General features: G+C 54.0%; 1 protein-coding gene across 1 annotated transcript; it reads right to left on the reverse strand.

Annotated features, from left to right (window-relative positions):
- Window positions 1–161: 161 nt before the first annotated feature.
- Window positions 162–24,063, reverse strand: LOC122547696 (tubulin alpha-1C chain-like). The gene is made up of 5 exons (XM_087985257.1): window positions 23,917–24,063; window positions 14,190–14,412; window positions 12,722–12,870; window positions 9,712–10,392; window positions 162–1,549 (listed from the first exon to the last, which is right to left on the reverse strand). Exons 1-5 carry the CDS (start codon window positions 23,917–23,919, stop codon window positions 1,253–1,255), a joined length of 1,353 nt encoding a protein of 450 aa, XP_087841383.1. The 5' UTR covers window positions 23,920–24,063; the 3' UTR covers window positions 162–1,252.
- Window positions 24,064–24,376: the final 313 nt, after the last annotated feature.

The following is a 24,376-nucleotide window of genomic DNA, read 5'->3' on the forward strand; positions in this document are numbered from 1 at the left end:
AATCAGCACGTTTGGCCTCTTCGCAGAATTTGCGCCTCCCACTCTCTCCTGACCTTTGTGTCGAAAACCCCCAGGATTGTTACCCCCACTGCGGCAGACGACAGTCGGGGGGGTGAAGCAGCCACAATGAAATAACTCACACGCTCCTGCTTGTTTGCCACCAAAGGCACTGAACTTTAAAATCACGCACGGGTGTGACAAAACAATACAAGGAAGGCTTCCGTTTGCGTAGCGCCTTTCCCAACCTCAAGACACCCGCCGTCGTCATCGAAGGATGAGCGTAAACAGTAAGATCCCACAAAGAGCATTGCGAGGGACGTTGTTTGAGGGATTAATATGGGGAGGGGGGGGGGGGTGAAAGTGTGAAGGGGGGGCCACATTGTCGCACGCTTGCCTCTCCCTCCTCTTGGAGATGCACCCAGCGGAACGACGCGACATCTCACAGTGAAGGACGTGCCGTCACCACGAACACCTTCCCCTCTCCTGAGGCGAGGGGAGGTGCATGGTCCCACCCCGTGGGGAAGGGAACAAAAGCAAAAATTAAAAAAAAAAGACCTGGAGATGCTGGAATCCAAAGTAGAGAGGCGGGAGGCTGGAAGTACACACAAGGTGGGCAGAAGTCGACGTTTCAGGACGGAGGGAGGGTTAGACCCGACACGCCGGCTCCCAACACCTTCCAGGTGCCGCCTGGCTTGTCGTGTTCTTCCAGCTCCCGGCCTGTCCAACCCGAGTCCAGTGGGAGGGAGCCGTCTCACGGAATGGGGGGGGGGGTGCGTTCCCCCTACTTGGGGACACGCTGAGGATCCCAGCAGCTGCTGAAGGGAGGACAGGGGAGATGGGATTTGGTACCGAATATTAAATCACCAACCCCCCCACGCCAGTGAAGGGAAGCAGAGGGGTTGCCACCCTTCAGTGAGAGGGATCTTGCTGTGCAGAAAGATGGCGGCTGTAATGTTTCTGAACCAGAGAGTCTCCGGTGCGGCATGCTTTTGGATGGTCCCGAGGTGTGGAGAGGGAACGTTTCCCCGGGATTGAGTTCCTTGTGCTGTGTGGGGTGGGGTGGGGAGGGTGGGGGAGTCATATGTAGTGACTACCCCACCCACCAACTCCCCACCGACGTGGGGCTAGGGGGGTCGAACCGAAGGCACCTTGGTGGGGAGTGTTGGTGGGGAGCGATGGCCACGGATGGTCGATTCAAGGTGCCAGCCTTCTCCTCGTGGCCCATGCCATCTCTCTCTCTCTCCAACCTTCCTCACGCCAACAGCCCAGCCAGGTCGTTGAGGTAGCTGGAGTCGTAGCCCACCTCTTCGTAATCCCTCTCGAGCGAGGCCAAGTCCTCCCGTGAGTCCTGGAATTCCCCTTCCTCCAGGCCCTCGCCCACGTACCAGTGCACGAAGGCCCGCTTGGCGTACATCTTGTCGAACTTGAGGTTCAGGCGGGTCCAGGCCGAAGAGATGGCGGTGGTGTTGCTCAGCATACAGACAGCACGGGAGAGCCGGGGCATGTCGCCCCCTGGCACCAGTGTCGGCGCCTTCTGGTTGATGCCGACCTGCGGGGGGGGGGGGGAAGGAGCACGGAGTTGAGGATTCTCCACTGCCCAATCAAAGACACGCACACCTCACTGTACAAAACATAACCGTCCCCGTCCCTGTCTCTCTCTATGTCTCTCTATCCCCCCCTCTCTCTCTATGTCTCTCTCCCCCCGTCTATCCCCCTTCTCTCTCTGTGTCTCTCTCCCCCTCTCTCTCTCTGTGTCTCTCTCCCCCCATCTCTCTCTGTGTCTCTCCCCCCTCTCTCTCTCTGTGTCTCTCTCCCATCTCTCTCTGTGTCTCTCCCCCCTCTCTCTCTCTGTCTCTCTTCCCCTCTCTCTCTGTGTCTCTCTCCCCCCTCTCTCTCTGTGTCTCTCTCCCCCCCTCTCTCTGTGTCTCTCTCCCCCCCTCTCTCTCTGTGTCTCTCTCCCCCCCTCTCTCTCTGTGTCTCTCTCCCCCCTCTCTCTCTCTGTCTCTCTTCCCCCCTCTCTCTCTGTGTCTCTACCCCCCTCTCTCTCTCTGTCTCTCTTCCCCTCTCTCTCTGTGTCTCTCTCCCCCCCTCTCTCTCTGTGTCTCTCTCCCCCCTCTCTCTCTGTGTCTCTCTCCCCCCCTCTCTCTGTGTCTCTCTCCCCCCCTCTCTCTCTGTGTCTCTCTCCCCCCTCTCTCTCTGTGTCTCTCTCCCCCCTCTCTCTCTCTCTTCCCCTCTCTCTCTGTGTCTCTCTCCCCCCCTCTCTCTCTCTGTCTCTCTTCCCCTCTCTCTCTGTGTCTCTCTCCCCCCCTCTCTCTCTGTGTCTCTCCCCCCCTCTCTCTCTGTCTCTCTCCCCCCCTCTCTCTGTGTCTCTCTCCCCCTCTCTCTGTGTCTCTCTCCCCCTCTCTCTCTCTCTGTCTCTCTCCCCCTCTCTCTGTGTCTCTCTCCCCCCTCTCTCTCTGTGTCTCTCCCCCCCTCTCTCTGTGTCTCTCCCCCTCTCTCTCTGTGTCTCTCTCCCCCCTCTCTCTCTGTCTCTCTCCCCCCTCTCTCTCTGTGTCTCTTTCCCCCTCTCTCTGTGTCTCTCTCCCCCTCTCTGTGTCTCCCTCCCCATCTCTCTCTGTTTCTCCCCATCGCTCTCTGTCTCTGCCCCCTCTCTCTGTCTCTCCCCCTCTCTCTCTGACTCTCTCCCCCCTCTCTCTCTGTGTCTCTCTCCCCCCCTCTCTGTCTCTCCCCTCCTTGCTCACTCTCTGTCTCTCTGCCCCTCTCTCTCTGTCTCTCTTTCCCCCTCTCTCTCTGTCTCTCCCTTGCTCTCTCTGTCTCTCACTCTCTCCCCCTCTCTCTCCCTGTCTCTCCACCCCTCTCCCTCTCTGTATCTCTCTACCCCTCTCCCTCTCTCCCCCTCTCTCTCTGTGTCTCTCTCCCCCTCTCTCTCTCTGTCTCTCCCCCTCTCTCTCTGTGTCTCTTCCCCCCTCCCCTCTCTGTGTCTCTCTACCCCTCTCCCTCTCTCCCCCTCACTCTCTCTGTCTCTCCCCGTCTCTCTCTGTGTCTCTCCCCCTCTCGCTCTGTCTCTTCCCCCCCCTCTCTCTGAGTCTCTCTACCCCTCTCCCTCTCGTTCTCTCTGTCTCTCCCCCCTCTCTCTGTGTCCCTCTCCCCCTCTCTCTCTGTCTCTCCCCCTCTCTCTCTGTGTCTCTTCCCCTCTCTCTCTGTGTCTCTTCCCCCCCCCTCTCTGTGTCTCTCTACCCCTCTCTTTGTTTCTCCCCGTCGCTCTGTCTCTGCCCCCTCTCTCTGTCTCTCCCCCCCTCTCTCTGTGTCTCTCCCCCCCTCTCTCTCTGTCTCTCTCCTCCTCTCTCTGTCTCTCTCCCCCTCTCTCTGTCTCTCCCCGTCTCTCTCTCTCTGTGTCTCTCCCCCTCTCACTCTGTGTCTCTCCCCCCTCTCTCTCTGTGTATCTCTCCCCCCTTCTCTCTCTGTGTCTCTCTCCCCCCTCTCTCTCTGTGTCTCTCTCCCCCCCTCTCTCTCTGTGTCTCTCTCCCCCCCTCTCTCTCTGTCTCTCGCCCCTTCTCTCTGTCTCTCTCCCCCTCTCTCTCTCTGTGTCTCTCCCCCCTCTCTCTGTGTCTCTCTCCCCCTCTCTGTGTCTCTCTCTGTCTCTCTCCCTCGCTCTCTGTTTCTCTCCCCCTCGCTCTCTCTCTGTCTCTCCCCCTCTCTCTCTGTGTCTCTCTCCCCCTCTCTCTCTGTGTCTCTCCCCCTCGCTCTCTCTCTGTCTCTCCCCCCCTCTCTCTGTGTCTCTCCCCCCTCTCTCTGTGTCTCTCTCCCCCCCCTCTCTGTGTCTCTCTCTATCTCTCTCCCTCGCTCTCTCTGTCTCTCTCCCTCTCTCTCTCTGTGTCGCTCCCCCCTCTCTCTGTGTCTCTCTCCCCCTCTCTCTGTGTCTCTCTCTCCCCCTCTGTGTGTCTCTCTCCCCGTTTCTCTCCCCTTCGCTCTCTCTCTGTTTCTCTCACCCTCGCACTCTTTCTGTCTCTCCACCTCTCTCTGTGTCTCTCTCCCCCCTCTCTGTGTCTCTCCCCCCCTCTCTGTGTCTCTCCCCCTTTCTCTCTCTCCCTCTCTCTCTCTCTGTGTCTCTCTCTCCCCCCTCGCTGTGTCTCTCTCCCCTCTCTCTCTCTGTCTCTCCCCCCCCCTCTCTGTGTCTCTCCCCCCCTCTCTGTGTCTCTCCCCCCCTCTCTGTGTCTCTCTCCCCCCCTCTCTCTGTGTCTCTCTCCCCCCTCTCTCTGTGTCTCTCTCCCCCCTTTCTCTGTGTCTGTCTCCCCCCCTCTCTCTGTGTCTCTCTCCCCCTCTCTCTCTGTGTCTCTCTCCCCCCTCTCTCTGTGTCTCTCTCCCCCTCTCTCTCTCTGTTTCTCTCCCCCTCTCTCTCTCTGTTTCTCTCCCCCTCTCTCTCTCTGCTTCTCTCCCCCTCGCTCTCTCTCTGTTTCTCTCCCCCTCATTCTCTCTCTGTCTCTCCCCTTCCCTCTTTCTGTGTCTCTCCCCTTCTCTCTCTCTGTCTCTCCCCCTCGCTCTGTCTCTCTCTCTCCCCCTCATTCTCTCTCCCTGCACTCTATGACCATGCGCCCATCCCACACATAGTCTACCCACTATATAAGTTTGTCCCCCCCTCGAACCCCTGGGAGAGGGTATCGCGAGCGAGGGTGGCATATTTACCCGGCCTGATTTGCCGTTGAACTGAGGGGCCATTTCAAAGGGCAGTCAGAGACAACGGCCTTGTGCAGGAACACAGGAAGACGATAAAAATCCCATGTGAATGAAATCGTTGTCGAAAACACCAACAGACATAGGCCTGACCTTTCCCCACAGCGAAAAGCCGAGGGTTTGATTTCTTAAATTCATTTTGAGAGAATGTTAAGCGCAGACATTGTTCACTCCCTATTGCCCCGTGATGGGGCGGTGGCACCATCTTGAACTTTGCGAACGTATGCAGATCCTCAGGACATTGTAATCGTCAAGCTGCTTTTGCGGCAAGTTTCACAGGCCTCACCCAACAAGATCTGTCTCCTCGACAGCACATACACAGGACCCTGTACCCTGGGGAGCACATACACAGGACTCTGTACCCTGGGGAGCAAATACACAGGACTCTGTACCCTGGGGAGCACATACCCAGGACCCTGTACCCTGGGGAGCACATACCCAGGGCCCTGTACCCTGGGGAGCACATACACAGGACCCTGTACCCTGGGGAGCACATACCCAGGGACCTGCACCCTGTGGAGTACATACCCAGGGCCCTGCACCCTGTGGAGCACATACCCAGGGCCCTGTACCCTGGGGAGCACATACACAGGGACCTGCACCCTGTGGAGTACATACCCAGGGCCCTGTACCCTGGGGAGCACATACCCAGGGCCCAGTACCCTGGGGAGCACATACCCAGACCCTGTAGCCTGGGGAGCACATACCCAGGGCCCTGTACCCTGGGGAGCACATACCCAGGGCCCAGTACCCTGGGGAGCACATACCCAGACCCTGTAGCCTGGGGAGCACATACCCAGGGCCCTGTACCCTGGGGAGCACATACCCAGGGCCCAGTACCCTGGGGAGCACATACCCAGACCCTGTAGCCTGGGGAGCACATACCCAGGGCCCTGTACTCTGGCGAGCACATACCCAGGGCCCTGTACCCTGGGGAGCACATACCCAGGACCCTGTAGCCTGGGGAGCACATACCCAGGGCCCTGTACTCTGGGGAGCACATACCCAAGACCCTGTACCCTGGGGAGCACATACCCAGGACCCTGCACCCTGTGGAGTACATACCCAGGGCCCTGTACTCTGGGGAGCACATACCCAAGACCCTGTACCCTGGGGAGCACATACCCAGGACCCTGCACCCTGTGGAGTACATACCCAGGGCCCTGTACTCTGGGGAGCACATACCCAAGACCCTGTACCCTGGGGAGCACATACCCAGGACCCTGTACCCTGGGGAGCACATACCCAGGGCCCTGTACCCTGGGGAGCACATACCCAGGGTCCTGTACCCTGGGGAGCACATACCCAGGGCCCTGTACCCTGGGGAGCACATACCCAGGACCCTGTAGCCTGGGGAGCACATACCCAGTATCCTGTAGCCTGGGGAGGACATCCCCAGGACCCTGTACGCAGGCGAGCACATACCCAGGACGCTGTACCCTGGGGAACATACACCCAGGACCCTGTACCCTGGGGAGCACATACCCAGGACCCTGTACCCTGGGGAGCACAAACCCAGGACCCTGTACCCTGGGGAGCACAAACCCAGGACCCTGTACCCTGGGGAGCACATACCCAAGGCGCTGTACCATGGGGAACATACACCCAGGACCCTGTACCCTGGGGAGCACATACCCAGGACCCTGTACCCTGGGGAGCACATATCCAAGATGCTGTACCCTGGGGAACATACACCCAGGACCCTGTACCCTGGGGAGCACATACCCAGGATGCTGTACCCTGGGGAGCACATACCCAGAACCCTGTACCCTGGGGAGCACATACCCAAGGCGCTGTACCATGGGGAGCACATACCCAGGACCCTGTACCCTGGGGAGCACATACCCAGAACCCTGTACCCTGGGGAGCACATACCCAAGGCGCTGTACCATGGGGAGCACATACACAGGACCCAGTACCCTGGGGAGCACATACCCAGGACCCTGCACCCTGGGGAGCACATACACAGGACCCTGTACCCTGGGGAGCACATACCCAGGACCCTGTACCCTGGGAACACATACCCCAGGACTCTGTACACTGGGGAACACATACCCAGGACCCTGTACACTGGGGAACACATACCCAGGACCCTGTACCCTGGGTAACACATACCCCAGGACCCTGTACCCTGGGTAACACATACCCAGGACCCTGTACCCTGGGGAGCACATACCGAGGAGCCTGTACCCTGGGGAGCACATACCCAGGACCCTGTACCCTGGGGGGCACATACACAGGACCCTGTACCCTGGGGAGCACATACTCAGGGCCCTGTACCCTGGGGGGCACATACCCAGGGTCCTGTACCCTGGGGAACACATACCCAGGGTCCTGTACCCTGGGGAACACATACAAAGAACCCTGTACCCTGGGAAGCACATACCGAGGAGCCTGTACCATCGGGAACACATGCCCAGGACCCTGTACACTGGGGAACACATACACAGGACGCTGTACCCTGGGCCTCACCCAACAAGATCTGTCTCCTCGACAGCACGTACCCAGGACCCTGCACCCTGGGGTGCACAAAACCAGGACCCTGTACCCTGGGGAACACATACCCAGGACCCTGTACCCTGGGGAGATCATGCCCAGGACCCTTTGAAAAGCATCCCATCCAGACCCAGTCCCTTACTCTATTCCCGTAACCTCACGCGGCTTATCATTGCGCATCCTTGGACGCCACGGGGCAATTGAGCACGGCAGGCCCACAGAACCGAGACATCTTCAGGCAGTGGGAGGAAACCAGAGGTCCCGGAGGAAGCGCCCACAGACAGGGCGCTGGGGGGAGAGAAAGTGCCAACTCCGCAAAAGCAGTCGTCCGAGGCTTCAATTGAACCTGGCCCCCTGGTGCTGTGAGGTAGCGCTAACCACTGAGCCATTCTGCTGCCCATTGACTGTTGTAAAGCCCCATCCGGGTTACTGAGGTCCTCCAGCTAAGGGAGAGCTACCATCTTTAATTGGTTTTGCCACCGTGTAGCTCCAGACCCACAGCTAAGGTGTTAGACTGCGACATCGTAAGGAGCAGAAATGAGGCCATACAGCCCATCGATTCAATCATGGCTGATAAGTTTCTCAACCCATTCCCCCCGCAACCCTTGGTACTCAAGAATTCACCCATCTCCATCTTAAAGTCACTCAATGACCTGACCTCCCAGCCTTCTGCAGCAATGCGTTCCATAGATTCTCTGGCTGAAGATGTTTCTCCTTATCTCTGTTCGAAAAGGTCTTCCCTTTACTCGAAGGCTGTGCCCTCGGGCCCTAGTCTCTCCTACTAATGGAGGCATCTTCCCAACATGCACTCTGTCCAGGCCATTCAGTATTGAGTACGTTTCCATTCGATCACCCCAGATCCTAGTCAACCCCATCGAGGATGGACGTTTCTCATGTGTTAAACTTTTCATTTCTGGTAAAAACAAGGACTGCAGATGCTGGAAACCAGAGTCCAGATTAGAGTGGTGCTGGAAAAGCACAGCAGGGTCAGGCAGGAGCAGGAAAATCGACGTTTCGGCAAAATCCCTTCATCAGGAATAGAGGCAGGGAGCCTCTGGGGTGGAGAGATAAATGGGAGGGGGGTGGGGAGAAGGTAGCATAAAGTACAATAGGTGAATGGGGGTGGGGATGGAGGTGGTAGGTCAGTGGGGAGGGTGGGGGAAGGTAGCAAAGTGGACAATAGGTGAATGGGGGTGGGGATGGAGGTGATAGGTCAGTGGGGAGGGTGGGGGAAGGTAGCAAAGTGGACAATAGGTGAATGGGGGTGGGGATGGAGGTGATAGGTCAGATGGGAGGGTGGGGGAAGGTAGCAAAGAGTCCAATAGGTGGATGGGGGTGGGGACGGTGGTGATAGGTCAGAGGGGGAGGGTGGGGGAAGGTAGCATAGAGTCCAATAGGTGGATGGGGGTGGGGACGGAGGTGATAGGTCAGGGGGGAGGGTGGGGGAAGGTAGCAAAGTGGACAATAGGTGAATGGGGGTGGTCGATGGAGGTGATAGGTCAGAGGGGAGGGTGGGGGAAGGTAGCATAGAGTCCAATAGGTGGATGGGGGTGGGGACGGAGGTGATAGGTCAGAGGGGAGGGTGGGGGAAGGTAGCAAAGAGTCCAATAGGTGGATGGGGGTGGGGATGGAGGTGATAGGTCAGAGAGGAGGGTGGAGCGGATAGGTGGGAAGGGAGATTGGCAGGTGGGACAGGTCATGGGGACAGTGCTGAGCTGGAAGGTTGGAGCCGGGGTAAGGTGGGGGAAGGGGAAATGAGGAAACTGGTGAAGTCCACATTGATGCCCTGGGGTTGAAGTGTTCCGAGGGGGAAGATGAAGCGTTCTTCCTCCAGGTGTCGGGCAGTGAGGGAGCGACGGTGGAGGAGGCCCAGGACCTCCATGTCCTCGGCAGAGTGGGAGGGGGAGTTGAAATGTTGGGCCACGGGGCGGTGTGGTTGATTGGTGCGGGTGTCCCGGAGATGTTCCATAAAGCGCTCTGCTAGGAGGCGCCCAGTCTCCCCAATGTAGAGGAGACCGCATCGGGAGCAACAGATACAATAACTGATATTAGTGGATGTGCAGGTGAAACTTTGATGGATGTGGAAGGCTCCTTTAGGGCCTTGGATGGAGGTGAGGGAGGAGGTGTGGGCGCAGGTTTTACAAATCCTGCGGCGGCAGGGGCGGGTGCCAGGATGGGAGGGGTGGGTTGTTGGGGGACCATTCTTATGCAGCTCCTCTGAACCCACTCCAGAGCCAGTACATCCTTCCCGAGACATGGGGCCCAAAACTCACACAATACTCCAAATGTGGTCTGACGAGACTCTTAATGAGTGGCCAGCATAGTTCGAGGGACAGCTAGGGTTGGGGGCTTTGCCAAGGTCCCGTGAGAGAATAAAGGAGGGAAAGAAATAACCTTAACTCGAATTCTTCTGTTGCACCATCTCTCCGCCAACAGGAACACCGAAGGGGGACAGCTTTCAGTGTAACTCCGAGGGGGACTCACCTTGAATCCGGTCGGGCACCAATCCACAAAGCTGACCGCGCGCATGCTCTTGATGGTGGCGATGGAGGTGTTGATCTCCTTCGCTGGCACGTCCCCTCGGTACAGCATACAGCACGCCATGTACTTGCCAGAGTGCAGGTCGCACTTGACCAACTGGTTGCCTGGCTTGAAGCAGGCCTTGGTGATCTTCAGAGTGGTGTTCCGGGTGTCCTCGTTCTCTTCCTTCGAGATCAGGGGGGCGTAGGTGGTCAGGGGGAAGTGGATGCGGGGGTAGGGTACCAGGTTGGTCTGGAACTCCATCAGGTCCACGTTGAGGGCGCCCTCGAACCGCAGAGAGACCGTGATGGACGACACGATCTGCGCCACCAGGCGGTTGAGGTTGGTGTAGCTCGGGCACTCGATGTCCAGGTTGCGCTGGCAGATGTTGTAAATGGCTTCATTGTCCACCAAGAAGGCGCAGTCGGAGTGCTCCAGGGTGCTGTGAGTGACCAGCAACGCATTGTACGGCTCAACCACCGCGGTGGAGATCTGGGGAGCCGGGTAGACGGAAAACTCCAGCTTGGATTTCTTGCCGTAGTCGACGGAGAGCCTCTCCATCAGGAGGGAAGTGAAACCGGAGCCGGTGCCCCCCCCGAAACTGTGGAAGATGAGGAAGCCCTGGAGCCCTGTGCACAGATCAGCCTGTAGGAGGGTGGGACAGGAATGGAAATCAGAGTCAAGTCATGAAGAAAGGTCCCAAGCACTGAATGCATATTGTTATGGTCTGTCACCACCTCCAGCCCCCCACCTCACCCCTCCACAGACCCTGACGTTTTCTTATATTAAAGGTAGAGGTGAAGTGTCCCAGATGCGATAGTCAAACTGTTGAGCAAAACACAGTTTATTGAAACACTCTAGTTAAAATACAAACAAAGAGGAACTTAGAATAACTCAACTACTTAACAACTCAACTTAATGGAATAATAGATACAGTACCTGTTACTGATTAATTTTTCCAATATAATAACATCCCATCAACACACCCCTTGGCAAATTCTCACATGCAGTTATCCAATCCGGGAGGATACGACATCAAGAGAAAATCGATGGAAAGTAGCAGCTGGGAGATATTCAGTGAAGCTGCCAACTCTTTTGAGACCCCAAAGGCTTCTGCTTAAAATTAAACCTAAAACCCAGAAGGCCTGGCCTGAGATCGTTGGCCATGTAAAAAGCTGCTTTCGCTGTTCCAACTTTAAAACAAAATCCCAAAGCCTCACAAGTTGTTTAGCTTCTCAGAGACAGCTCGCTATCTTTGCCACACAACCTCTCTTCGAAAAAAGAAACCAGGGTAAAAATAACGTCTCAAAGTGACTGCATCGTCGCAGCCCTGTTGGATTAAGGGATAATCCAATCGTTGCCCTGAAGGGTCGCTAAGGATAGACAGAGAGAAATAAATTCTTCCGGCTGGATGGGGGTGTTGGAGCAAGGGGTAGGAACCTTAAAAATTGAAGCCAGGCTCTTCAGGGCTGACGTCTGGAAGCACGTCTTTCCCAGAAAGGGAAATGGAAATTTGGAGTCCTCTCCACCCAAAGGCTGTCGAGACGGGAGGTAAGTTGAATATTTCTGTTCGACATGTCTGCATGAAAGATTATTAAGCCAATGCAGGTAGATAGGGTTAGGATGTAGATGGACCATGGTATGATGGGCCACAGAATCAGGCTAGAATCATAGAATCTCTACTGTGTGGAATCAGGCCGTTCGGCCCAACAGGTCCACACAGACCCTCCGAAGAGCATCCCACCCAGACCCTTTCCACTACCTTAATACGTTACATTTACCCCTCACTAATGCACCCTAACCTGCACATCCCTGGGCACTACGGGGACAATTTAGCACGGCCAATCCACACTGACCTGCACATCTCTGGGCACTACGGGACAATTTAGCACGGCCAATCCACCCTAACCTGCACATCCCTGGGCACCACGGGGACAATTTAGCACGGCCAATCCACACTGACCTGCACATCTCTGGGCACTACGGGACAATTTAGCACGGCCAATCCACCCTAACCTGCACATCCCTGGGCACCACGGGGACAATTTAGCACGGCCAATCCACACTGACCTGCACATCTCTGGGCACTACGGGACAATTTAGCACGGCCAATCCACCCTAACCTGCACATCCCTGGGCACTACGGGGACAATTTAGCACGGCCAATCCACCCTAACCTGCACATCCCTGGGCACCACGGGGACAATTTAGCACGGCCAATCCACCCTAAACTGCACATCCCTGGGCACTATGGGACAATTTAGCACGGCCAATCCACCCTAACCTGCACATCCCTGGGCACTACGGGGACAATTTAGCACGGCCAATCCACACTGACCTGCACATCCCTGGGCACTATGGGACAATTTAGCACGGCCAATCCACCCTAACCTGCACATCCCTGGGCACTACGGGGACAATTTAGTACGACCAATCTACCCTAACCTGCACATCCCTGGGCACTATGGGGACAATTTAGCATAGCCAATCCACCCTAACATGCAAATCCCTGGGCACTACGGGGACAATTTAGCACGACCAATCCACCCTAACCTGCACATCCCTGGGCACTACAGGGACAATTTAGCACGGCCAATCCACCCTAACCTGTACATCCCTGGGCACTACGGGGACAATTTAGCACGGCCAATCCACCCTGACCTGCACCTCTTTGGACTGTGAGAGGAAACCGGAGCACGCGGAGGAAACCCACGCAGACACAGGGAGAATATGCAAACTCCACACAGACAGTTGTCCGAGGCTGGAATCGAACCTGGGACCCTGGTGCTGTGAGGCAGCAGTGCTAACCACTGAGCCACCGTGCTGCCCTATCGAAGGGAAGGATTGAGCAGCGCCTTGCTTTGGCTGTTACGGTCAAACAGGTTGTACCACCGCTCGCCAACCTGGTCCCCAGAGGAACACGGGTCGCCATCCCTGAGGAGAGCCAGGAATGTGATCTGAACGAACAACCTACCAGCTTCCGGATGCGATCCAGGACCAGATCCACAATCTCCTTGCCGATGGAGCAGTGGCCCCGGGCGTAGTTGTTAGCCGCGTCCTCCTTGCCGGTGATGAGCTGCTCAGGGTGGAAGAGCTGCCGGTAGGTGCCGGTGCGGACCTCATCTGGGAACGGTGCAAGAAATGGTGAATGATTAACTGAGTGCTCCACTTGCTGGGATACATGGGTTGGTGCGAGGTTCTGAGAGGAAGGATCCTGTTGTGTCTGAGGGTGTGACGGTCCGATACTTGACACAGAATCCCCTGAAGGACCGTGAGTGCGACGAGTTACTCTGACGTTCAGCGACACCGCCTACACTGCTCATTGACGAATATTGCCTTCCAGACTCAAACTCCTCAAACTGAAAATCCTGTTCTCGATTGAAAACATATCCTGTTGCACTGCCCATCTCCATCTGACCCAATTCATCTGCTGCTGAAACCCTCATCCTGATGAATCTCTTCTGCTCCCTCCTCAGTGCAATGACATCTTCCCTGTATAGTATGGTGACCAGAATTGCACACACAGTGGCCTAACTAACATCATTTACAGCTCCAACATCACCTCCTTGCTCACGCATTTAATGCCTTAATTAAGAAGAGATCCCATTTGCCTCTTCATTCACATGGTCGGCCTAACATACGATGAACGGATGACGATCCTGGGAATGTATTCATTAGAGTTTAGAAGGTGAGGGGGAGGTCTAATAGAAACTTACAAGACAATGCATGGCTTAGAAAAGGTGGGTGCTGGGAATGTGTTTCCGTCAGGCGGGGGGGAGACTAGGGCCCGTGGGCACAGCCTTAAAATTAGAGGGGGGTCAATTTAGAACGGAAATGAGGAGACATTTCTTCAGCCGGAGAGTGGTGGGCCTGTGGGAGTCATTGCCACGGAGTGCAGTGGAGGCCGGGACGTTAAACGTCTTCAAGGCAGAGACTGATAAATTCTTGATCTCGCAAGGAATTAAGGGCTACAGGGAGAGTGTGGGTAAGTGGCGTTGAAATGCCCATCGGCCATGATTGAATGGCGGGGTGGACTCGATGGGCCGAATGGCCTTACTTCCACTCTTATCTGCAGGTGGTGGAGGCTGTGTTGGATGCTGTATGGAGGATCAGCACAGAGTCGATGGGCGTCTATCTGCACTGTACTCATCTTTTAAACAACATAATTGTGCCCAAATCCACCACTTCTTCATGAAATTCCACATGCAAACCACCCCCTGCGTGAAGAATTTGCCCTTCCTGCCTTTTTCAAATCTCTCTCCTCACACCTTAAAAGCGTGCTCGGACCCCCAACCCCCAGGGAGGCTGAACCGATGTGCGGCCGCATGGTTTAGATGCAGTGTCGCCTGGGTAACCACGAAAGCTTCTTTTGCGGATGCCCCATTTTCTCTCCAACGTGCTCAGGCGAGCCGGCGCATTCTTTGTCCCCTCCCCGCCCTTACCGATCACGGTGGGCTCCAGATCGATGAACACCGCCCGGGGAACGTGTTTCCCCGCCCCGGTCTCACTGAAGAAGGTGTGGAAGGAGTCGTCTTGCACGCCGGCGGACTTCGAAGGGCGCATTTTACCGTCGGGCTTGATGCGGTGCTCCAGGCAGTACAGCTCCCAGCAGGCATTGCCGAGCTGCACTCCGGCCTGGCCGATGTGGAGGGACAGACACTCGCGCTAGACAGAGAGGAGGAGAGCACAGGACATCACTTCAATCAGTGGCTGCTCACAATGTTTCGTTGAGTGGGATGGGGGGGGGGGGGGAAAGCTGGTGAAAGGCGTCTTTATTCTCTGACCACTTCCTCCCTCTGTGCCGCTCCCACACACTCATAGAGTCCCTACGGTGTGGAATCAGTCCATTCGGCCCATCGGGTCCACTCTGACCCTCCGAAGAGCATCCCACCCAAACCCAGTCCACCTCTCTAACCCTGCATTCCCCACGGCTAATTTGTCTAGCCTGCACATTCCTGGGCACTATGGGACAATTTAGCACGGCCAATCTACCCTAACCTGCACATCCCTGGGCACTACGGGGACAATTTAGCACGGCCAATCCACCCGAACCTGCACATCCCTGGACCCTACGGGGACAATTTAGCACGGCCAATCCACCCTAACCTGCACATCCCTGGGCACTACGGGGACAATTTAGCACGGCCAATCCACCCTAACCTGCACATCCCTGGGCACTACGGGGACAATTTAGCACGGCTAATCCACCCTAACCTGCACATCCTTGGGCACTACGGGGACAATTTAGCACGGCCAATCCACCCTAACCTGCACATCCCTGGGCACTACGGGGACAATTTAGCACGGCCAATCCACCCTAACCTGCACATCTCTGGGCACTATGGGGACAATTTAGCACGGCCAATCCCACCCTAACCTGCACATCCCTGGGCACTACGGGGACAATTTAGCACGGCCAATCCCACTCTAACCTGCACATCCCTGGGCACTACAGGACAATTTAGCACGGCCAATCCACCCTAACCTGCACATCCTTGGGCACTACGGGGACAATTTAGCACGGCCAATCCACCCTAACCTGCACATCCCTGGGCACTACGGGGACAATTTAGCACGGCCAATCCACCCTAACCTGCACATCTCTGGGCACTACGGGGACAATTTAGCACGGCCAATCCCACCCTAACCTGCACATCCCTGGGCACTACGGGGACAATTTAGCACGGCGAATCCCACTCTAACCTGCACATCCCTGGGCACTACAGGACAATTTAGCACGGCCAATCCACCCTAACCTGCACATCCCTGGGCACTATGGGGACAGTTTAGCACGGCCAATCCACCCTAGCCTGCACCTCTTTGGACTGTGGGAAGAAACCAGAGCACTCAGAGGAAACCCATGCAGATACGGGGGTATCCACAAACTCCTGGAATCAAGCCCAGGTCTCTGGTGCCCTGAGGGAGTAATGCTGACCACTGAGCCACCGTGGTGCCCTGTATTCATCCCTGCTCAATCATCTCTCGCACTCCCTCACCCATGCTCTGTGTATGCTGCCCTCATAAGTCTCTCTGTACACCAGCCCTCACTCATGTTTTTACCCACCACGCTGCTCATTCAATGTCCATCTCTGTGCTTGGCCCATTCACTGTGTCCCCACCCCTTTGCCGCTCACTGCCACTGTCTCCAAGTCTGTGCATGAACCCTCACTGTGTGAGCTGAGAACCTGGGAGCAGGGTTTGGCCACTTGGTCCTTCAAGCCCATTCAGCCATTTAATAAGAGCAGGGCTGACCACCTCCCCCCCCCCCCCCCCCCCCCCACAGGTGAGGCGCTGGGGGAACGCAAGTGTGCTTCTGTTGTTAAAAGGGAAACGCCAGGGGAAAGTGTGGACTGCAGATCAGAGTCGAGAGTGTGTGGTGCCGGAAAAGCACAGCAGGGTCAGGCTGCATCCGAGGAGCAGGAGAATCGACGTTTCCGGGCATGAGGAATCCTGATGACGGGCTTTTGCCCTGAAACGTCGATTTGCCTGCCCCTTGGATGCTGCCTGACCCTGCTGTGCTTTTCCAGCACCACACACTCTTGACCCACAAAGGAAATGCCAAACAATTATGGGCCATTTAGCTCTACTTCAGTGGTGAGCAAGCTGTTAGAATCAATCCTGAGAACCTGTCAGTACACTGTCAGTGAGAAAGGCTTGGACTGGTCAGGGATAATCAGCATGGCTTTCTTAAGGGAAGGTCATGCCTTACAAATTCGACTCAGTTCTTCAAAGAGGTAATGAGAAGGGTAATGCTATGGATATTTCCTCGATGGATTTCCGTATGGCGTTTGACAAGATCCCAAGTGGGTAGAGTGGTCAATAAAGTAAAAGTAACGCGCAGAAATTGATCCAAAGTTGGCTTAATAAAAGGAAACGGAGGGTAATAGTTGGTGGCTTGCCTTTTTGAATGGCAATCTGCCTCACGTGGTCTTCAGCACGGCTCAGTTTTGGGATCCCTGCTGTTTGCTTTTGAAAGTGGGGTCACAGTTGGGAAGTTTGCCGTTGGGGAGAAAGTGAGGACTGCTGATGATGGAGATCAGAGTCGAGAGTGTGGCGCTGGAAAGGCCCAGGTCTGGCAGCATCCGAGGAGCAGGAGAGGCGACGGTTCGGTCATCAGCCCCTCACTCCCGAAGAAGGGCTTATGCCAGGAACGTCGATTCTCCTGCTCCTCGGATGCTGCCAGATTTGCAGATGACACAATCATGGATGTTCAGAGAGGCCTCCCCCTCCTCCCTCAACCCCAAACCAGTCCTTAGTTGTCCTTGTCATTCAGAGTCATACTTTCAACATCGCCCCTCTGTCCTGTTTCTCTATCTATCGGTCCACCAGTTTCAGTTATTCATGAGATGTGAGCACCACTGACGATGTCTGCCTATTCCCAATTGCCCCGGCAGCCTGGCTACTTTCTTGAATCCAAGTGGCTGGCTTGGTCGTTGAAGAGGGCATTTCGGAGTGCGCTGTATTACTGAGGGGTTGGAGTCTCATGTAGGCCCAGACTGGGTAAGGGTGGCAGATTTCCTTTGCTGAACGACATCAGTGAACCAGATGAGTTTTCAAACCACAAGGTGGGCGGAGTGGTTAGCGCTCACAGCGTCAGGGACCTGGCTTCCATTTCCGTCCTTGGGTGACTGTCTGGAGTCACGTTCTCCCTGTGTCCGTGTGGGTTTCTGCCGGGTGCTCTGCAGTTCAAAGATGTGCAGGTGAGGTGGATTGGCCAGGCTAAAAATTGCCTTGTAGTGTCTAGGGATGTGCATGCAAGGTGGATTAGCCATGGTTAAAATCTCCATAAAGGGCTACGGGGACAGAACAGAGAACATTCCAGCGCAGTACAGGCCCTTCGGCCCTCGATGTTGTGCCGACCTGAAACCAATCTGAAGCCCCTCTCTCCTACACTATTCCATTCTCATCCATATGCCTATCCAATGCCAATTTAAATGCCCCTAAAGTTGGTGAGTCTACTACTGTGGCAGGCAGTGCGTTCCACGCCCCCTCCTACTCTCTGAGTAAAGAAACTCCCTCTGCCATCTGTCCTGTATCTATCACCCCCTCAATTTAAAGCTGTGTCCCCTCGTGCTAGCCATCACCATCCGAGGGGAAAGCCTCTCCCTGCCCACCCTATCTAACCCTCGGATTATCTTATACGTCTCAATTAAGTCACCTCTCAACCTTCTCTCTAACGAAAACAGCCTCAAGTCCCTCAGCCTTTCCACATAAGGCAAACATCCCGGGAAATCTCCTCGGAACCCTTTCCAAAGCTTCCACATCCCTTTCCAAAGCTTCCACATCCTTCCTATAATGCGGTGACCAGAACTGTACGCGATACTCCCAAGTGCGGCCACACCAGAGTTTTCTACATGACCTCGTGGCTCCGAAACTCAATCCCTCTCCCGATAAAAGCTAACACACCGTACGCCTTCCTATCAAACTGGGTGGCAACTTTCAGGGATCTATGTACATGGGCACTGAGATCTCTCTGCTCATCTACACTACCAAGAATCTTACCATTAGCCCAGTACTCTGCATTCCTGTTACTCCTTCCAAAGTGAATCACCTCACACTTATCCACATTAAACTCCATTTGCCACCTCTCAGCCCAGCTCTGCAGCTTATCTACGTCCCTCTGTAACCTGCAACATCCTTCTGCACTGTCCACAACTCCACCAACCTTAGTGTCATCTGTAAATTTGCTAACCCATCCTTCCACACCCTCATCCAGGTCATTTATAAAAATGACCAACAGCAGTGGCCCCAGAACAGACCCTGTGGTACCCCACTAGTAACTGAGCTCCAAGATGAACATTTCCCATCAACCACCACCCTCTGTCTTCTTTCAGCGAGCCAATTTCTGATCCCAACCGCTAAATCACCTTCAATCCCATACCTCCATACTTGGTGCAGTTGCCTACCATGGGGAACCTTATCAAACGCCTTACTGAAATCCATATACACCACATCAACTGCTTTACCTTCATCTACCTGTTTGGTCACCTTCTCAAAGAACTCAATAAGGTTAGTGAGGCACAACCTACCCTTCACAAAACTGTGTTGACTACCCCTAATCAATTTATTCTTTTCTAGATGATTATAAATCCTATCTCTTATAACCTTTTCCAATGCTTTACCCACAACCGAAGTAAGGCTCACTGGTCTATAATTACCAGGGTTGTCTCTACTCCCCTTCTTGAACAAGGGGAACCACATTTGCTATCCTCCAGTCTTCTGGCACTATTCCTGTAGACAATGAGGACATAAAGATCAAAGCCAAAGGCTCGGCAATCTCCTCCCTGGCTTCCCAGAGAATCCTCGGATAAATCCCATCTGGCCCTGGGGACTTATCTATTTTCACACTTTCCAGAATTCTAACATCTCCTTGTGAACCCCAATCCCATCTAGCCTAGTTGCCTGTATCTCAGTATTTTCCTCGACAACTTTGTCTTTTTCCTGTGTGAATATTGACAAAAAATATTTATTTAGCGCTTCCCCTATCTCCTCAGACTCCACACACAACTTCCCCCTACAGTCCTTGATTGGCCCTAATCTTAAACTAGTCATTCTTTTATTCCTGATATATCTATAGAAAGCTTTAGGGTTTTCCTTGATCCTCTCTGTCAATGACTTCTCATGTCTTTTCTTAGCTCTCTCTTTAGGTCTTTCGTGGCTAATTTGAAACTCTCAAGCACCCTAACTGAGCCTTCATGTCTCATTCTAACATAAGCCTCCTTCTTCCTCTTAACATGAGATTCAACTTCTTTAGTAAACCATAGTTCCCTTGCTCAACCACTTCCTCCCTGCCTGACCAATACATACTTATCAAGGACACGCAGTAGCTGTTCCTTGAATAAGCTCCACATTTCAATTGTGCCCACCCCCTGCAGTCTCCTTCCCCATCCTATGCATCCTAAATCATGCCAAATCACATCATAATTGCCTTTCCCCCAGCTATGACTGTTGCCTTCAGGTGTATCCCTATCCCTTTCCATTGCTAAAATAACCGTAACTTAATTGTGGTCACTATCACTAAAATGCTCACCTACCTCCAAATCTAACACCTGGCCGGGTTCATTACCCAGTACCAAATCCAATATGGCCTCGCCCCTTGTTGGCCTGTCTACATACTGTGTCGAGAAACCCTCTGTACACATTGGACAAAAACTGATCCATCTAAAGTACTCAAACTATAGCATTCTCAGTCAATATTTGGAAAGTTAAAGCCCCCATAACAACTACCCTGTCACTCTCGCTCCTATCCAGAATTATCTTTGCTATCCTTTCCTCTACATCTCTGGAACTATTCAGAGACCTATAGAAAACTCCCAACAGGGTGACCTCTCCTTTCCTGTTTCTAACTTCAGCCCATACAACCTCAGTAGACAGGTCCTCAGACATCCTTTCTGCCATCATAATACTGTCCTTGACTAACAGTGCCACACCTCCCCCCTCTTTCTACCATCTTCTCTGTTAGATTAGATTCCCTACAGTGTGGAAACAGGCCCTTCAGCCCAACAAGTCCACACCGACCCTCCGAAGAGTAACCCACCCTCTTCTGACGAATGCACCTAACGCTATGGACAATTTAGCATGGCCAATTGACCTGACCTGCACATCTTTGGAATGTGGGAGGAAACCAGAGCACCTGGAGGAAACCCATGCAGACACGGGGAGAATGTACAAACTGCACACAGACAGTCGCCCGGGGCTGGAATCGGACCTGGGACCCTGGTGCTGTGAGGGAGCAGTGCTAACCACTGAGCCACCGTGCCGCCCTTACTGAAACATTGAAATCCCGGAACCTGCAACGACCATTCCTGTCCCTGCTCTACCTGTGTCTCTGAAATGGCCACAACATCGAAGTCCCAGGTACCAACCCACGCTGCCAGTTCACCCACCTTATTCCGGATGCTCCTGGCGTTGAATTAGACACACTTCAAACCAGCATCCTGCCGACTGGTGCACTCGTGACCTTAAAATCTTATTTGTGACCTCACCACTCTCAACCTCCTGGACACTGGAGCTATAATTGATGTTCCCGTCCCCCTGCTTAATTAGTTTAGAATGAAGTGGGTCTGGATGGGATGCTCTTCTGAGGGAGCTGATGGGCCAAATGGCCTCTTCCTGCACTGTGGGCATTCCATGATCGTCCCACAGTTAGCCTTTTAATTCCTGATTTAGAGTCATAGAGTCATAGAGATGTACAGCACGGAAACAGACCCTTCGGTCCAACCCATCCATGCCGACCAGATATCCCAACCCAATCTAGTCCCAACTGCCAGCACCCGGCTCATATCCCTTCAAACCCTTCCTATTCATATACCCATTCAGATGCCTCTTAAATGTTGTAATTGTACCAGCCTCCACCATTTCCTCTGGTAGCTTATTCCATACACGTACCACCCTCTGGGTGAAATAGTTGCCCCTTAGGTGTCTTTTATATCTTTCCCTCTCACTCTAAACCTATGCCCTCTAGTTCTGGAATCCCCCACCCCAGGGAAAAGACTTTGCCTATTTATCCTATCCATGCCCCTCATGATTTTGTAAACCTCTATAAGGTCACCCCTCAGTCTCCGACGCTCCAGGGAAAACAGCCCCAGCCTGTTTAGCCTCTCCTTGTCGCTCAAATCCTCCAACCCTGGCAACACCCTTGTTGTTGTGGTTCTGTTCGCCGAGCTGGGAATGTGTGTTGCAGACGTTTCGTCCCCTGTCTAGGTGACATCCTCAGTGCTTGGGAGCCTCCTGTGAAGCGCTTCTGTGATGTTTCCTCCGGCATTTATAGTGCTTTGAATCTGTCGCTCCCGGTTGCCAGTTCCAGCTGTCCGTTGCAGTGGCCGGTATATTGGGTCCAGGTCGATGTGCTTGACCTGAACTGACAGCAAGACTACTGTGACCACTAGGACTCATAACAGCACACAAACCTACAGCCACTCTCAGACAACAACTCACCAGGACGAAGGACCCGATACCCAGCATGAGCAAAATCCCATGTAAGGACTGCACAAAACACTACATAGGACAAACAGGAAGCTAGCTAACGATCCGCATCCATGAACACCAACTAGCCACGAAACGACATGACCAGCTATCCTTAGTAGCCACACACGCAGATGACAAGCAACATGAATTCGACTGGGACAACACTACTATTATAGGACAAGCCAAACAGAGAACAGCCAGGGAATTCCTAGAGACATGGCACTCATCCACAGATTCAATCAATAAGCACATCGACCTGGACCCAATATACTGACCACTGCAACGGACAGCTGGAATTGGCAACCGGAAGCGACAGGGACAGGCCACTATAAATGCTGGAGGAAACATCACAGAAGCGCTTCACAGGAGGTTCCCAAGCACTGAGGATGTCACCTAGACAGGGGATGAAACATCTGCAACACACATTCCCAGCTCGGCGAACAGAACCACAACAACGAGCACCCGAGCTACAAATCTTCTCCCAAACTTTAAACATCCTTGTAAATCTTTTCTGAACCCTTTCAAGTTTCACAACATCTTTCCGATAGGAAGGAGACCAGAATTGCACACAATATTCCAATAGTGGCCTAACCAATGTCCTGTACAGCCGCAACATGACCTCCCAACTCCTGTACTCAATACTCTGACCAATAAAGGAAAGCATACCAAATACCTCCTTCACTATCCTATCTACCTGCGACACCACTTTCAAGGAGCTATGAACCTGCACTCCAAGGTCTCTTTGTTCAGCAACACTCCCTAGGACCTCACCATTAAGTGTATAAGTCCTGCTAAGATTTGCTTTCCCAAAATGCAGCCCCTCGCATTTATCTGAATTAAACTCCATCTGCCGTTCCTCAGCCCATTGGCCCACCTGGTCCAGATCCTGTTGTAATCTGAGGGTAACCCTCTTCGCTGTCCACTACACCCTCCAATTTTGGGGTCATTTGTTGTCCAATTGCTGTTGTGGAATTTGAACCCATGTTGCCGATAAGGCAAATGGGTTTCTGGTCATTATAAACAGAGACATTGATTGCAAAAGGAATAAGGTCATTGTGAACCTGCTTATAGGGCACCCTCGCCTTTACTATTGCTTTCACCCTGGGACTTGCTCTTTACAATGGGCACGAAGGCTTTAGACAGAGTGCAGAAAAGATGGAAGGGTAGGATCCCAAGAGGCTATCAGAGTAAGGATGTGTTGCTGCAGTTATACAGGGCCTTGGTGAGGCCACACCTCAAGTATTGTGCGCTGTTTTGGTTTCCTCATCTGAGGAAGGACATTCTCGTTATTGAGGACATCCAAAGGTTCACCAGACTGATTCCCCGGGATGGCAGCACTGACATATGAACAAAGACTGGATCAACTGGGCATGTACTCGCTGGAATTTAGAAGCACGAGGTGGGGGAGTCTCATAGAAACAGATAAAATCTTGACGCAACTGGACAGGCTAGATGCAGGGAGGATTTCCCGATGTTGGGGAAGTCCAGAACTGGGTGGGGGGGGGGGGGGGGTCACAGTCTAAGAATAAGGGGTGAGCCATTCAGGACTGAGATAAGGAGGAATTTCTTCACTCAGAGGGTTGTGAACCTGTGGAATTCTCTCCCACAGGAAGCTGTTGGGGCCAGTACTTTAGATAGATTCAAGAGGGAGCTGGACGAGGGGCTCAAGGGATAGGGAGAGAAAGCGGGAAAGCATGATCAGCCACGGTCGTAATGAACGGTGGCACAGGGCCGACTCTGGCACATATTGTCAACGTTTCTACAACCGGGACAGCTTGGTGGAGGCAGATTTCACTACAGATTCGGATCATCGCCCAAAGGCTAAATCATTTGGACCACAGGTTTGTGTGTGTGTGTGTGTGTTTTATAAGGGTGGGAAGCAGTGGAGTTGGCAAAGGTGAGCCGCTGGCACAACGACAAAGGGCTGAATGGCCTGCTTCGGTGCCAGCAGTGTCTGTGACACTGACTCCTGGTTATTAGTGACACGTTGCTGGATTGGTCATCCAGCAGGCTAATCACCACGTAGAGCTCTTGTTTTATCCCTAGTTGCTCACTCCTGCCACGTCCTCCCGTTAATCAGAACCGCACCCCCTCTGGATGCCCTTCCGCCTCACTACCTCTCCCCTCCCCTCAACCCAAGCAGGGGGAGATCCGGTGGGGGAACTGCACGGGGCTGGGCACACATGCGCTGTGGACACCCACCATCTCGCTGTGCTCCTCCTGTGCTCCTCCTGCTTGTCCGAGACGTCACCCGCCCTCACTGCTCCCGACCACGGTGCAACACGCTGCCTCTGATGGCCAGGCTTCCTGGTTGTCGATGTGCGGTTCTCCTCCCGCTTCCCGCCTGTTATAATGGCTGCAGGGTTAACAAGGAGCAACGTCAGTGATAACTCATTCGCTGATATCTCTTGGCAACCTGAGACGGGACCCCAAATATCAGTGAGATGCCTATATTCATCGCTTTCTACCAGTGATGCCCCTGTACCCATCATTTTCCATCAGTGCCAGCCTTATCTTCATCAAATCCCATCAATGACACCCCTACACCCATCAAGTCCCATCACTGACACCCTACACACATCAAATCCCATCAATGACCCCTCTACACACATCAAATCCCATCAATGACATCAAACCCCATCAATGACACCTCTACACTCAT

The sequence above is a fragment of the Chiloscyllium plagiosum genome, unplaced genomic scaffold (assembly GCF_037043375.1).
Source record: "Chiloscyllium plagiosum isolate Xiang-an unplaced genomic scaffold, Cpla_swu_hap1 HiC_scaffold_51, whole genome shotgun sequence".
NCBI classification, from domain to species: domain Eukaryota; kingdom Metazoa; phylum Chordata; class Chondrichthyes; order Orectolobiformes; family Hemiscylliidae; genus Chiloscyllium; species Chiloscyllium plagiosum.